This window comes from Meriones unguiculatus, chromosome 8 (assembly GCF_030254825.1).
Source record: "Meriones unguiculatus strain TT.TT164.6M chromosome 8, Bangor_MerUng_6.1, whole genome shotgun sequence".
Lineage (NCBI taxonomy): Eukaryota > Metazoa > Chordata > Mammalia > Rodentia > Muridae > Meriones > Meriones unguiculatus.
Genome location: NC_083356.1, coordinates 33,579,992 through 33,594,683, shown reverse-complemented (window position 1 = coordinate 33,594,683; position 14,692 = coordinate 33,579,992). Strand labels below are relative to the sequence as shown.

The 14,692-nt window shown below is 46.9% G+C and overlaps 1 protein-coding gene across 3 annotated transcripts in view; it reads left to right on the top strand.

The window, feature by feature from the left end:
- Ccn4 (cellular communication network factor 4) overlaps window positions 1-14,692 on the top strand; it is a 31,140-nt gene that overhangs the window by 7,407 nt on the left and 9,041 nt on the right. For all 3 annotated transcript variants that reach the window (XM_021658719.2, XM_021658718.2, XM_021658717.2), the window contains exon 2: window positions 7,948-8,227. In XM_021658719.2, the coding sequence (XP_021514394.1) occupies window positions 7,948-8,227 (280 nt within the window). The remainder of the gene's footprint in view (window positions 1-7,947; window positions 8,228-14,692) is intronic.

The following is a 14,692-nucleotide window of genomic DNA, read 5'->3' as shown; positions in this document are numbered from 1 at the left end:
CCTAACTCTATTCTTTAAACTCTTTAACAATGCTGAAACGACTCTGGTTCCTACATAGAAGCCGTGAGGTGGCTTCAGCCACACTGTGGCATCCTAAAGCGCATCCCTTGGTCTTTTTCACGCTCTTATAGCCTCAGAAGGAAGGATATAGAGCTGGTACTGAGCCTATGTCATTGCACCTGGAGGTTAGCAGAGGGTCTAAGTACATTGTCCTTTCCTTTTGAGAGGGGTACTGACCTACACTCCAGGCTAGCCCAGCACTCTTGCTCCCTCCATCTCTGCCTCACAAGGGCTAGGATCACAGGCCTGCTTACCATGCCTTGCCTTGCCTTGTCTCTGTACATTTGAAGACTGAATGTATGCTTATGGTTTGGAAAGATACTCATCTCCTGCCCACTTTATCCTCCCCACAAATAAATAAATAAATAAATAAATAAATAAATAAATAAATAAACTGTCTTGTCCAGCCAATGGCTTCCGAAATGCAGTGTGTAAAATTCCATGGTCCTCCTCCTGACCTGACCTGATAGCCAGCTAGAGTGAAAAATTGGGGCAACTTTGCTCTCTGAAAACCCTATTGAATGTGTAGTCTGGGGGTTCAATTCTTTGTTGGGAGGTCAAAGGGCGTTCCACCTATGCCTAGCCCAGGGTTATGAGCATTGGAGCCAAGATCCTCCCAGACAGTGGTCTAGGGGACCTGGTATCCAGAAGCTTCCAGGAGGCACTGGAAAAGTGAAACCCTTCCCGGCATGGTCCTTTGGACCAGAAATATGGCAACAAGGCAGTGGGGCCCATAGGTTCCTGTGGTGCATGCTACAGGGACCCAGGCCTGTCCTATCTCTTGTCTCTCACAGAGCCTCTCTTTTCAGCAGCTGTTTCTAGGCAGAGAGACTCCCCCCAAATCTCTTGTCATTAAAGCTGTGAGCTATCATTTATGCCTCAACACTGACCTCTGGTGGAGCATCTAAGCACAGTCACCACCCTGAGCATTACCCAAGTGTGCCCTCGCTCCCGTGGGCATTCAGGTGGCTTCCCTTTTCTGACATCTGGATGCAGCCATTCTCTCCTCTTCTGGGGTCTTTTGAAACCAAGGATCGTCCCTGTTGTGTTACAATCCCGCAGTGGCTCAGGTTTGTCCCTCAAGGCACCAGGTACACAGTAGAGGCTTAGTGTATAGTTGTGCTGGGAAGATGGAAGAAAACAATGCATTGGATGAGGCTATGGTGCAGTTAACAATGACAAATGCTTACTCTGGAGGGACACTAGCATCAGACACGACTCACAGGCAGTGGGACCTCCAACAAGTTACTGTAGTTCTCTGAGCCTTTGTTTCTTCCACTTGAGATGGGGATACCCCTAATGACTTCTCATCAGGACTGAGGAAGGGCCATGCCGCCGCCACCACCCTTTTACACAAGTTCAGATAGAATGACAGTCCCCAGTGCCTGGCTCTGGCGGTGGTGAGGGTGGGAGGCTGTCACATGTGATCCTCCACTTGCCTGTGTCCTCTCAGCACTGGACCACTCATGCCCTCAGAAAAGAGAGACAGGCATGTCTCCCTCACCACTGGTCCCCAGTAGGGTCCTCTCTACCCCAGAAGGATCCTAATTTCTGATCCCATGTCCCTACTGAGAACATTTAAAAAAAAAAAACCTGGAGTGATCCCATTGTGTGAAGCCCAGAGGATGACTTAGTTTCTGGGGCCATCTAGAGTGTTAGACCATGCTGCCCAGCCGTAGTCACTGCTCACCTGTAAGCATCATATTACAAACACATGTGCAGGCTTTCAAAATGTGCTGGACTTTGCTTCTCAACTTCAACCAGCCTAAGCATTCCTGTAAGTATGACAGCCGAGATCAGAAAACACTTTTACCCTGTATCTCCATTGTCCCGTTTGTCCAGAAGTGGGGATCCTTTGGGACATTGCCATCAAGCTATGTCTTTCTCTCTTATCTGTTTCCAAGCACTTTAACGAACCCCCAAGGGCTAAGGTGAATTTCAAATTATCGCTTAACAGCATTTTGGCCTGAGGGGTAAAAGAATGATGTATGCCCCACGGCCGTGTCTGGTGGCTCTGTGTAGGTCACTTTGAGACACTTTGTATTACACATAAAGAAGAGGCTTCATGAGAACCAAACATTAAAACAGGAAGGTGAGCTGAGGCTCTGCCCTGTCCCTCTCCTCCACCTTGTGTTCTCAAGCCATTGTTCCTACCCTCTAAGAATTACAATGGCTACAGGCCAACTCATTCCTGTCTAGAAGAATCCTGAATCCAGGTGGGATCAGGGCATCTGCGTTGATGGTGGCTGCATTCAGAACTATCTAGAATAGCACTGACACCCAGTCTTCTCTTCAGCAGCCTAAGTTTGGCTCTCTGGGAAAAGTGATGGGCATCCGTGTCCTCTGTCAAGGTTATTCTGGTTGCCGGAAAAAAAAAAAAAAAGGCCAGGAAGTTCTGTTGAGCTTTGTTTCTGCTAAAGAGCCCTGAGTAGGGAGTGGAGGGGGTCTCAGTGTGGTCAGGGGCAGGCAAGCCTGCAGCCATGGAGCTGAGTAGGCCAGCTATGACTGAGCATGTGCTCTGCATGTGGTCTGAGAGGCATCTTGAACATGCCACTTTCTTCTTGTCGTCCCATTAACACCGTGGCATCTGCAGGGTCTGGTGCCAGAAGCACATTGTAAAAAAAGTTTTATGTGAACAACTTCAATTTGCAGAGACCAAGCCTTTTTATTTTTCACTTCCCCCCTCCTTCTGTCCTTTCTAGCCAGCATTCTCCTTACTTGATGATTTATTTTCTCCTTTCTTCCTTCTTAGGAGTAACACAGGGTCCCAGGACACCATGTCTAAACAGATGCATCTGCCTACTTTTGGCCGCTCATGATGTGTAACAGCATGATGGCCAGGGCTCTCTGGGAAGAGGACAGTGCTCATGCTAGGAATAGCAGAGACAGGATCCCTAGAAAAGTAAGAGCGCAGAAAGAGATCTATGGGTCCGGGGCAGTGTCCCCCAAAAGGAGACTACCTCTGGGAAATTACATGGCACCTTAAAGTGCAGGAAGGGATGCTCCTCCCTTTGGATCACCGGGAGATCCTCCCCATCCTCCCACCTCACCCAAGGCCATGCTCCCAGACCATGTGAGGCTAAGCTTTTCGAGCTATTGGGCTTGCTAGCATGCCTGTTGCTTCCACGGGGTAGGGATGGGCTTGATGTTTGTGTTCTGAACACAAGGGTCACCAAGTTCTGCTCTCTTTGGCCATCAGAGGCCTCAGGAGCACAGTCCTTCCCATGGGTTTTTTGCAAGAGCACACGAGTTAATTGCTTAAAAGCCTTAGGGAAGGTGCGGAGATCTGCCTCCACAGTTATGAGAAACTGCTTCTCTTCCAGAGGACCAGGGTTTGGTTTTCAGAATCTGTGTACCGCAGCTCACAACCTCCTATGACTCTAGCTCTGATATGATACCTTCTTCTGGTCTCTGTGGGTACCTGCACACACATGGCATACACACAGACACACATAATAATAATAATAATAATAATAATAATAATAATAATTTTTCCTAAAGCTTTGGACAGAGAGCAACTTGGTTCCATCTCTGACCATCTACAGACCAACTGTCAGGTCACTTAGGCTCTCTGAGGGCCCCATTCCTTACCACTCTGAGGGAAATCAGCAGACCCACTTTGTAATCTATTAGACAATGTATGAACTAGTGTGTTCACAATGCAACCAGGATCCCTCCATAATATTAGCTTTGAGATCTCAAGGACTTCTGTGCTTATTCACGCCACAAAACAGGGGAGCAGCCAGTGACCCTGCCCTCAAGGGTTCAAAGTTCAGTCAAGGACATTAACTCACCATTTCTGCTCATAGGGGCTTATTGGCACCTACTATGTGCCTAGCTTTGTGAGATCTGATCTCTGCCCCCATAATTAGTTATTTTTGTTATTTTTTTCAGTTATTTAGTTATTTTTAGTTATTTAGGGTTTTGTTGTTGTTGTTGTTCCTTTTTATTTAGTATCAGTGTGTGCATGTGGAGGTCAGAAGATAGCTTTCGGGAGTTGGTTCACTCCTTCCACCTTGTTGAAACAGGATGTCTCTTGCTATTTCTGCTGTCCTACGCACATCAGGATGGCTGGTCCTTGGATTTGGGGTGATCCTCCTCTCTCCTCGTCCTGTCTCACTATAGAAGTTCTGGGATTAGAGATGCGTGCTACCACATGTGTCTTTCATGCGTGGATTCCAGGGATCCAGTTCAGGTCATAAGACTTTTATGGCTGAGTCATTTCACCAGTTCCCCAGGACTTCTTGGTTGCCTCTCCAGAAGCTATCTTGAGCACCTTTCAGCTGGTTTCTTCCATCAAGAAATCCTTCCTCTGTGTACCATATAGTAGGAATAATATTAAATCCAGCAGCTCTGAGTTCTAATCCATGTTCAAAGGTAGTAAATACAAATAAAATACCCATCGCCATGGGGAAATTGAGGTAGTCTGAGATCAGCGGGCCTATGCTAGGCTACTCTCAAGTGTCCTCAGGCTAGTAGCCCTCAGTAGACAGACTAAGCAGCTATAGACTACAGCATAGAGTTGTTACTTGGGAATAAGCAAGAATGCCACTTGCAGAGGAGAAAGCTGAGCCTCAGGGAGAAAACCCTCATGCCATAGGAATGGTGACAAACAAAAGCCTGGCACAGTGGCAGTGTGGTTTTGCTCCAAGCCCAGATCTTCCCCAAGCATCTCCTGCTAAAATCTCTCAGTGAGTGACTATTCTTGGCCAGTACACTCTCTGGACACCAGCAGCCAGCCCCTGCCTCTTCACAGCCACTTTGACTTGCACGCGTGCTCCTGCACTCAGACACTGAATGTCACCAACTTGGTATTGTGTGCTGGCTGCTCCCTTGTCCTCCTTCCTTACCCTGGGTGCATTATTGTTCTTCCATCATGGTTTCTAAAGCCTTGCCACCTCACTGGAGAAGTTGGCCTGGCCCTGTATAAGCAACAAATTCTTTCTCTCTACTTTTGAAGTCAGGTGTACCTGTCCAGCCTAGCAGCCAAAAGTAAAAGCTAGCATTGTGTTGTGTAAACAAATGAAATGAACAAGTAATTTAACTGTAGCATGGATCACATTGGTTGCAATTATCTTGTACATATCGCCATCGGGTATATGTTAGTGAGGAGAGACTCTATGCAACACTGCCCATCACAGAGCCTAACATACAGCAGGTGTTCAGTAAGTATCTGTGGATTCGTTAGCCAAAGAGCTGGTGTGCATTTCCTTTCCTGTCCAGCCTTTCTCCGGGAGGTAGAAATCCCCTGACAGCCACCTGTGTATCGCTGTATGTTTCAAAGAATTATCACTGGGAGGCTGAATTAACTACTGGCCTCTAGTCATACATCTTGGATATCAACCCTGGGCAAGACATCAGGAATCAGGCAGGTCACATCAGATCCTGCAAGAGCTTCTTGCCTGGGCTAGCTAGAAGCCTTGGCACCACTAGATGGCACCAACAGCTAAGACTTAATCCAAGGCACGGTTTGCCCATCCAGTCACTGCCCAGAGCATCTCCTAAACTGGAGGAAGCCTTCCTACCTTCCCAACCTAAAAGCCTGGAGGCCTCTAGGAAGTTACAGAGAAGGAAGGCTGCATACTGAGCTTGTTTACTTGAGATGAAGGGAGAAGGCTGATGGTGATCCCATAGAGTCCGGTACACCAGCTTATAGCCTGTTCCAGTGAGCTGGACAGGCTTGGGGAGGGGTGCTCTAAGCGTCCCTCACACACTAAGCCCCTGTGTTTACACACCCTCTATACCTTTGACCTCATAACTTCTCTCAATGTGACACTCTTGTACCCAGTACAGGCTTCAGGAGGGCTGGGGTGAGTATCCAAACCTACTTGGAACACCCCTATCTCACTCTCTCCAAGTCCGTATATTTTTGGTGCTCAAGCTTAACCCAGAGAGGACAGACTGGATCAGAGTGTGATGCCCCACACCACTTTCAGCCAGAAATCCCTCACAAACCATCACCTACAGAACCCCGCTGTGCACATTGTGTTGTATTCAGGCAGAGAGAGAAACAAAGCCCTCACAGAACGCCACTGTGTCTGCCCCCAAGGTAGTCTGTCACTCGGTAAACACTAAAAGCATGTAGTAATCGAGGGTTCAGAGTGTCACAGCAGGTCATAGAACACAGGAAATTTATCTCAGCCACAGGGAAGTACCCGAAGATGCCTTGAAGCAGGGAAAGATATACTAGGGTGGACATTAAATTAAGCCTAGAAGTCATGTGTCTAGGCTTTAAATGGAAACCACAGGTAACACGGGCCCACCAGAGTTACATTGCTGGCCTTCCAAGTCTTCTTTTCTTTGTGTCAGTATCTGTGCACCTTATGATGCTCCAGGTCCAGGACCTGCAGGTCAGACTAACGCAGCAGCTCATCTAGTCCTTTTTAGCCTGAGTTATTCTTGCCTTGAGTTCCAGAGAGCTTCTTTGAACTTTCCACAGCACCCGGAGTCCTATATTATGATCCATAACTTCTAATGCTTGTCTCTCCTATATGTGGCATGAGCTTCACATACTTCCAAGTGTCTAAAACATAGAGAAGGCTGGTGGGCTAGCTCAGCAAAGGTCTAATAAATGTCTGAAATAGCCCAGAAGAAACTAAAGGGTGCAGGTGATTCTCTCCAACTTTTGGGCCTCAGTTTCTTCCACTGAAGGACAAGGAACCAGATGGGGTCAGGAAGGCAGTCAGCCAAGATGTGCTCGGATTACAGAGATACAAGAGTCTGGATGGTCTTGTGCTTGGACACTAGGGTCCTTCCACCTGCCTGCTATCCAGAACAAAACACACACAAGGTCTTGGCTTCCCTTCCCAGCTGACCCATTCTTCTGTTTACCACCTTTTTCAGAGGGAAGATGAACTTGTTGGCTGGGATATGGAATGGGTCTTTTAGGGAGGGATGCAGGTGTGAGAAATAAGGAGTTTGTTCTGAATGAAAAATTATGACTCCTTTCCACCTGGCTTACTTGAGTCATGGAGCCCAGCTCTCTCTGCTAAGAGCCAGGGAAAACAGAGCTGCAAAGATCTGAGGCTGGAAATCTCCTGCTGCAGCTAGTAAAAAGTTAGCCCACTGAACTTGGAGTTAGAGAAGAGCCATGTTGGGGCTGGAGAGACATCTCAGTCAGTAAAAAGCTTGCCACACAAGCAGGAGGATCTGGTTCCATTCCTAGAACCCATCTGAAAACCCAGATGTGTGTTTGTAATCCCAAAGTTGGGGAGATAGAGACAGAAAGGTCCCTAGGGTTGACTGAAACTACCCTAGCTAGCTAAGTGAGTAAGTTCAAGAGTGAGAGGCCCTGTGTTAAAAAAAAAAAAAAAAAAAAAACAAGTATGTAACACCTGAGAAAAACAGCTGAGGATGTCCTCTGGCCTACACACACATATACACACAGAGACATGCACACACAGGTATGTTCACACAGGTCAACACACAATACAGAGAGAGAGAGAGAGAGAGAGAGAGAGAGAGAGAGAGAGAGAGAGCCATTTGACTCCACCAGGCACAGAAGACTTAGAAGAGAAAGAGCTTGGAGCTGCAGGAGGGACAAACAGCTATAGACTGTGAGCATCGCCCCAACAGCAACACTTATCAGCAAGTCTGCAGCCCAAATCCTGGGCTTTCTCTTCTATAACTCAATGCTACCACATATACCGCCAGGGCTAATGAGACACCAAGGAAAAAAAGGAAGCCAAGTGGGTAGGGGAGGATGCCAGGCTCTGACTTTTAAGTCCTTTAATCTTGACTTTATTGAAAGAAAATTGATGTTTGTCAATTGATTGATCGTATGAAAGTTAATAATTGTGAAATCCTCTAAGCACAAAGAAGGTGGGAAGGCCATTGCAGTCATTTGGGTTTAAACAACTCCTTTTTACCTCTACCCTTTCTCCACAGGCCCTCTCTCCAACGCTCACAACCATGACTTTCACTCCAGCACCGCTGGAGGACACGACTGCGCGGCCTGAATTCTGCAAGTGGCCATGTGAGTGCCCACAGTCCCCACCTCACTGCCCCCTGGGCGTCAGCCTAATCACAGATGGCTGTGAATGCTGTAAGATATGTGCCCAGCAGCTCGGGGACAACTGTACAGAGGCTGCTGTCTGTGACCCACACCGGGGCCTCTACTGCGATTACAGTGGGGACCGCCCGAGGTACGCAATAGGAGTGTGTGCACGTAAGTGAGAGCCTCCGTACCTTCCAACCTCCCCACCCCCAGCTCTGGCTGTGAACACCCACAGCCCTTCACCTGCCCAGGCTCAGCTGGTCAGGAAACATTTTCCAACAGTCCACAGTTAGAAGCCACAGGATGAGTCATCTGAAGAGAGAGCAATATCTGCATTCTTTTCATCCCTAAGATCTCATGATGTCTTGCTCTCTTCCTATTAGAGATATCCCCCCCTCCACCCCGAGGAAGGAGATTCTGCCAAGAACTATTTGAGCCTGGTTCTATTCTCTCGGTAGATAGGACTCTTCCATAGATACCCAAGGGCCTCTCAGATGACACAGAGTCTCTGCCGTACTTCAAATACTTTAATGATCTTAAAAGTTAAAATAATATTCTTAAGAAAAGCCAGTGACCAAGAAAACCAGCAGCCTGCAGTTCCCATTTCCCAGCAGCCATGCTTTTCCAGTAACTATCACCACTTTTAACTTACTAGCCCTTTATTGCTATAGCTATCATTGTGAGATATTAACTGGTTTGCTATACTAATTTTGGATATTTATTAATATTCCTACATGATGGTTGAAGGATTAGCTCCCCGATGCCATCAGATACCTTTGTTATCTTCCAAATGTCCCTGTCCTGATTTTTGGATATGTAATTATGAATATTTATCATGTTCTGACTATGGCCACTGGAGCCTGAGTAATGTACATGTTTTAATTGCCTCCCCCCTTTGTAGTGCCTTTGCTCTTCCTGGCATTTTTCACTGCTTTTGTTTTTCTTTGATTCTGGTGTGCACAGTACCCTTGTGTTTGGATAAAGGCTGTTTTTGTTGTTTACTCTCCATGTGGTCTATCCTGTGTCCACTGTCCTTGCTGTTCCTAAAGATCATGTTTCTGGGACATCGTTAACTCCTGCTTCCTTGCCTGCATCATTACCTCTGCTTCCTTAGTGTGAGTTCTCTGAGCATTGCTTGACCAAGTAGCGTGAGCCAACGTGATGATAAACAATGGCCAGCCATGTGATGTGGCAGTATCTTCTGAAACTTTCCCCAAATTCTCATAAATATAAGAACTCCTCTTCCATTAGTATTGAATCAAGACTCCTCCATAATTATCAGTTCATGCATGACCTAGTGTCTGTTCATATACCGTACAGTCCTTAGCCCTACCCAACACCTTAGATTCCAGGGGGTGGGGTTTGTTAATGAGGTATGTGCACACAATCCAAGACAGCCAGCTCTATCTGAGTCTCTTGGTAGCCCTTTCATTTCTTCTTTCTTTCTTTCTTTCTTTCTTTCTTTCTTTCTTTCTTTCTTTTTCTTATTCCATTTGTTTAGATTTTCATCTTTTGGTTCCTCAAATAAATGCCACTGCTTCCCCCATCTTCCTGATTTTTTTCTTATTGCTGGAATTTATTGTTAATACCACAAAACTTGTTCAAGGAAGACTTGCACCATGACCTGCACATAATTACCCAATGCAGTGATTTAAAATGTGTTTCCTAAGCATCATCCCAGACCTGTTTAAATAAACCCTTGAGTCACAGGTGCACAACACTGACATTATAAACAGTCATCTGCCTTTGTCCATAACCCAGGGAGATATGGCTAGCTTCCCTGTGCTACAATCATCCATCAGACATAGGTGACCAATAGTAATTCCTATCCTGGCTAGCAGCTAGCTTTAAGGTCATTTGAAAGGTAACTCAGTTCACTGTGATTACACTAATCGCCAAAGCCATAATGGGATCTTACATTCCATAAACACTGTGTCATGGATCCAGAGATTTTTCTTTCCTGCTCACTACCCCATCCCCACCCTACACTCACAGTTTCCAATTTCAGGTCTCATCTCTGCCCAACCAGTACAGTCCCTTAGCTCCCTGCCACCGGGGAACCATGATGAATTTTCTTTCAGTTTATTTGGGAAAAAATAAATAAAACATCCATGATCTCAGGAAGGATTCAGTAGGTTTTTGCATTTGCCATGAGTTCTCTGGCCATGTGGGTTTGCAGATCTTGAAATGAATACAGTTGAGCAGGAGTTACAGTCCATTATTGGGTTCAAAAAGGAGCCTCCATAGAACCATTTTCATTTTCAGCTCTGACTTGACTCTTTCATCAGGAACATTCTTACCCATGAGCACTCACGCAGATATGCATCAGGGGTGTGTGCACACACACATGTATCACCTGTAAACATGTACACACACACATATAAAAACATTTCCCCAGAGGTGATGTAATGCCAGAATTACATGAGGCCCAAATACAAGAAGCAAGGCGGGGCAAGAAAGTGTAGAGAGGCAGTGATACCAAAGAAAACAGAGCCTCTCAGACAGCCCGTCAGCACTTGGTCAGCTTAGCCGCTGGATGGACCCTGGGATGAGCTAAACCTGTCTGGAGATTTGCAGAGAATTAGGCCAAGACAAGGCGAGTAAAACAACAAGTCATCAGAATGCTGCCACACTGGACATAGGGAGCTCAGAAGAGACTTTGGCCTGCCAGTAAATGCCAGCTTTGGCTGCCAGTGGTCACTTCTTGGGCCATTGAGGCCAGGCAGAACAGCAAGTGTACTCTTGCCTTGTCTGCTCAGCTGTGCGAAGGAATCTAGGCTTGTGTGTGATTGGTAAACACCAGAGCTACATTCAAAGAAACTTTTTAAAAGGTGTCCAGGCCAATCTAAACATGATGATGGGCACAGTGCCCTCTACTTCAGAGGGTTCCACTATTGTAGTTGTCTAAACACTGCCTTAATGCAGCTGGAACAGGCACAAGGGCAAAAATGTCCAGTGAAGGGAACATGGTATTTACAGGCTGATGGGCTTGTGGCTTCAGTCCCTGCTCTGCCTCTCCCTGCAACGCTCCTGGGCCACACACCTGAGGATCATCATTAAATCAACCTTGTGCAGAGAGAGGTAAACAGGGTGGTGCCTGTGGCTTTTGTTTGCATGAAATCATCTCAGCCCCGTCCACTGTTATCCTCCATAGGGGGAAGGTCTCATTCCAAGACCATACTACCATGAATTTCTAAAGCATGGAATGGAAACCACAGCATGGTACTTGGGGTTAGACAGCCTGAGCTGGAGTTCCAGTGCTGCCACTAAGCAGTCCCGGGACATTAGGCAAGCTCCCAAAGCTTTTTTTTTCATTTTCATTTTTATTTTTATTAATTACAGTTAGTTTATTCACTTTGTATCCCCCCTATAGCTCCCTCCCTCATCCCCTCCCAACCCCACCCTTCCTCCCTCTTCCCCACCCTTACCCCTCCCCAGCCCACTGATAAGGGAGGTCCTCCTCCCCTTCCCTCTGATCCTAGTCTATCAAGTCTCATCAGGAGTGGTTGCATTGTCTTCCTCTGTGGCCTGGTAAGACTGCTCCCCCCTCAGGGGGAGGTGATCAAAGAGCAGGCCAATCAGTTCCTGTCAGAGACAGTCCCTGTCCCCATTACTATGGAACCCACTTGGACACTGAATTACCATGGGCTATCTCTGTGTAGGGGTTCCAGACCATCTCCATGAGTGGTCCTTGGTTGGTTGGAGTATTAGTCTCAGAAAAGACCCCTGTGCCCAGACTTTTGGGATCTGTTGTTTTCCTTGTGGAGCTCCTGTCCTCTCCAGGTCTTACTATCTCTTACTTCTTTCATAAGATTCCCTGGACCTTTTAATCCTCAGTGTCCTCAATAAAGACAATGTGATGAATAGTGAGGACCTCTATGGAAAGTCAGGCTGTCACATACTTAGATACAGTAGGAACCTAGTGAAGGTTAGAGGCTTTGACACGTGTGCCCCTATCCACCCATCTCCTATCCACCCATCTGCCCACTGACTCAGTGCAATATGAAGGCGAGGCTACAGGGCCCAAGCCATGTTCCTATTCACTTAAGGCCACAGATGGTGGTAGGCATGAACATCCCAGTAAAGGAGTATGGTGGCTTGGATGCTGCAAGTTTTTTAGCTATAAGAAGGCTGACCAGGCCTCATCTAAACTTTCAATCGTGTTTAGAGATGAGCTGGCTGCTTTTCCTCACCCAAAACCAGTCCCCTGGGAAAATAGAAAGGATATGTGTGCATAAATAGGGGGCCGCATCTCTGCTGATGGATAATGCATGGTCATCACATACCCTACTCTCCCCTTGGTCTATGTGGGGCAGGTTTATCGGCTGCCCATATGTCTCCTTTAACCTTTCTACAGAGATAGCATTTCTGAGGTGCGATGGTATTTGACTTTGGTTGCATAGTAAACATGCCTGGAAAGCTGTAAAGAATACCAAGGCTGAGGAAAGCAATGCCCCAGCATCTAGGCCTGTCTAAAAACTATGTAGCCTGGGTATCAGCATTTTCAAAGGTTGTTCTGTGAGTTCCTGTAGGAAGATGGAAGATGCTTTTCCACGGACTCCAGAGGCTGGGGCTGTTGTGTTTATACATAAAAGCAGAAAATGAAATAAGACCTTCAGCCTTCTCACCACCAATACACACACACACACACACACACAGAGAAAGAGTTACACTTATACACATATCTGCCTACACACATATACACACATGTAAGCAAATACATATACAAATGCATAAAAAGATGCATATTCACATGTACAAATACTCACATGCACACATATGCACATATCTTCCTGGAGTTTGAATGAGTGTCAGGATGACTGAGGATGCAGAGCTCAAGGGTTCCCTCCCATCCTGTTTCCTATTTCCTGTTTCCTCTTCCTCTGCCTGAAGGTCTTCCTTCCTCTCCCCTCATCAACCTCCTCTTCTGTGTCAGGTAGAAGGAAAGAGTCTGTGAGTCTGGTATTTCCACTCCGTCATTCACCAGCACTTTGAGCCTCCAAATCCCTTTCTCTCCCAGACCTCTCCTGTCCCTAAGGAAGTAGGTAAAGCTCTCCTAATGAAGTCATCATTGGGAGACCTGAATGAGATCATGGACCAGAAGCTATGTCAGTGCATGCCGGTACCTGCTTCCTGGATGTTCAGAAAATGGTAGCAACAGAGAGATGTATACCCTTGAGACTGCTTCCCATTGGCCAGCTTGCATAACTATGTATTCTTGATGAGGCTGTTTTGCTGTATGAGACAATGTGTTTCCTTACAAAACAAAACATACCAAGAAACACACAGTGGAGACCGTGGTTCTGACAGTCTTTGCTACTGCCAGGTGTTTTGATGCTTATCACTTGCCACCAGCCCCACCACTCCTGGAGACAGGACAGAGTTACTGCAAACAGCAGACTTCTCACTGCCCCTCCTCTGTGGGCTTTCTGGCTGTTCCAAGACCCTCTGCCTACAGTTCCAGATGCTATCCCCTAGGAGCACACAGAACCATGGATAGAAAATGGCCCAGTAGTTCCCTAATTCCCACAAGTCCAGCTTGCATAACTAACTCCACCATGTATACCTCATGTCTAATGAAGACTCTGAAGCTAGCCTGCGCCGGTCCCAGATCCTCTAGACAGGAAGGAGGATCTCACTTTCTGGGTCTGAGTACAGAGTGCTGGAAGTCTTCCTTGACTCCTGGGAATCTTTGCAACTCCTAGCTAATGTGCCTGGGAGCTGAGTTTTCTCATTGCTTTGGTTTGAGAGGCCACCAACCTCTGCCTGGGCCACTGAGGTGCCATCCCGACCAGTCTTGTGGCCTTCTTGTCTACTCAATAACCACAAGTTTTCTTGTGAAGTGTGTAATTCATCTCATTCATTCAAGTTACTTATTGAACACCTACTAGTGCCAGCCAGAGTTACAGATACTAACAGTTCTACACCTTCCCCTGAGACAGGAAGCTGGTCTCACCCTCTTCTTTTTCACTTTCTGCTCCTCCCCCCCCCCCCACCTCCCAGGCCTGCTTCCTCATCAGGCTCTTACGCTTATAGAAAATGCTCTCCCTACCTGAAAGAGTCACCTAGGCTGCCTTTCTCTTGTTCTGGTCTTTGTAGAAGACAGGCAGAAAGCCCTCTTAGGTCCACAGGACCTACCTGATCCACCTACTCTCAGTCTACAGCCATTTCTATACCCAGCACCCTCTCCCTATTCCACTATCCCCCAACACTTATCACCAGTGGTTGCCACCGTCAATAAACACTGCAGAAAACCATCTTCCTACTTTATCATAACATCTTCAAGGACCAGCCCGTCATCATTCCGTCCAGTATTGGGTTGCCAGCTCCTGCCAGATTCTACTGTCACTACTGAGGAAGGTAGCCCATTTCATTTCTAGTTTCTGGTTTCCTGTGTATGGCTTCTTTCCTTGGACAGACACTCATCAGTGCCAGGTGTGGTTCTGGGAACTCTGTAGGGAGAAAATGTCTGAGCTCTTTTACTGGACATTCCCACCCCAAATCCAGCAAGGTCAGTGGCTGTCCCTGATGTCATGAAACACCTTCACACTCTCTCCTTTTCTCCCTGTTGTGCTCTACCTCTTCACATAGCACACTCTTTGCCTTTGGGGTGCAGCCAGATGAAACATGGGCCAG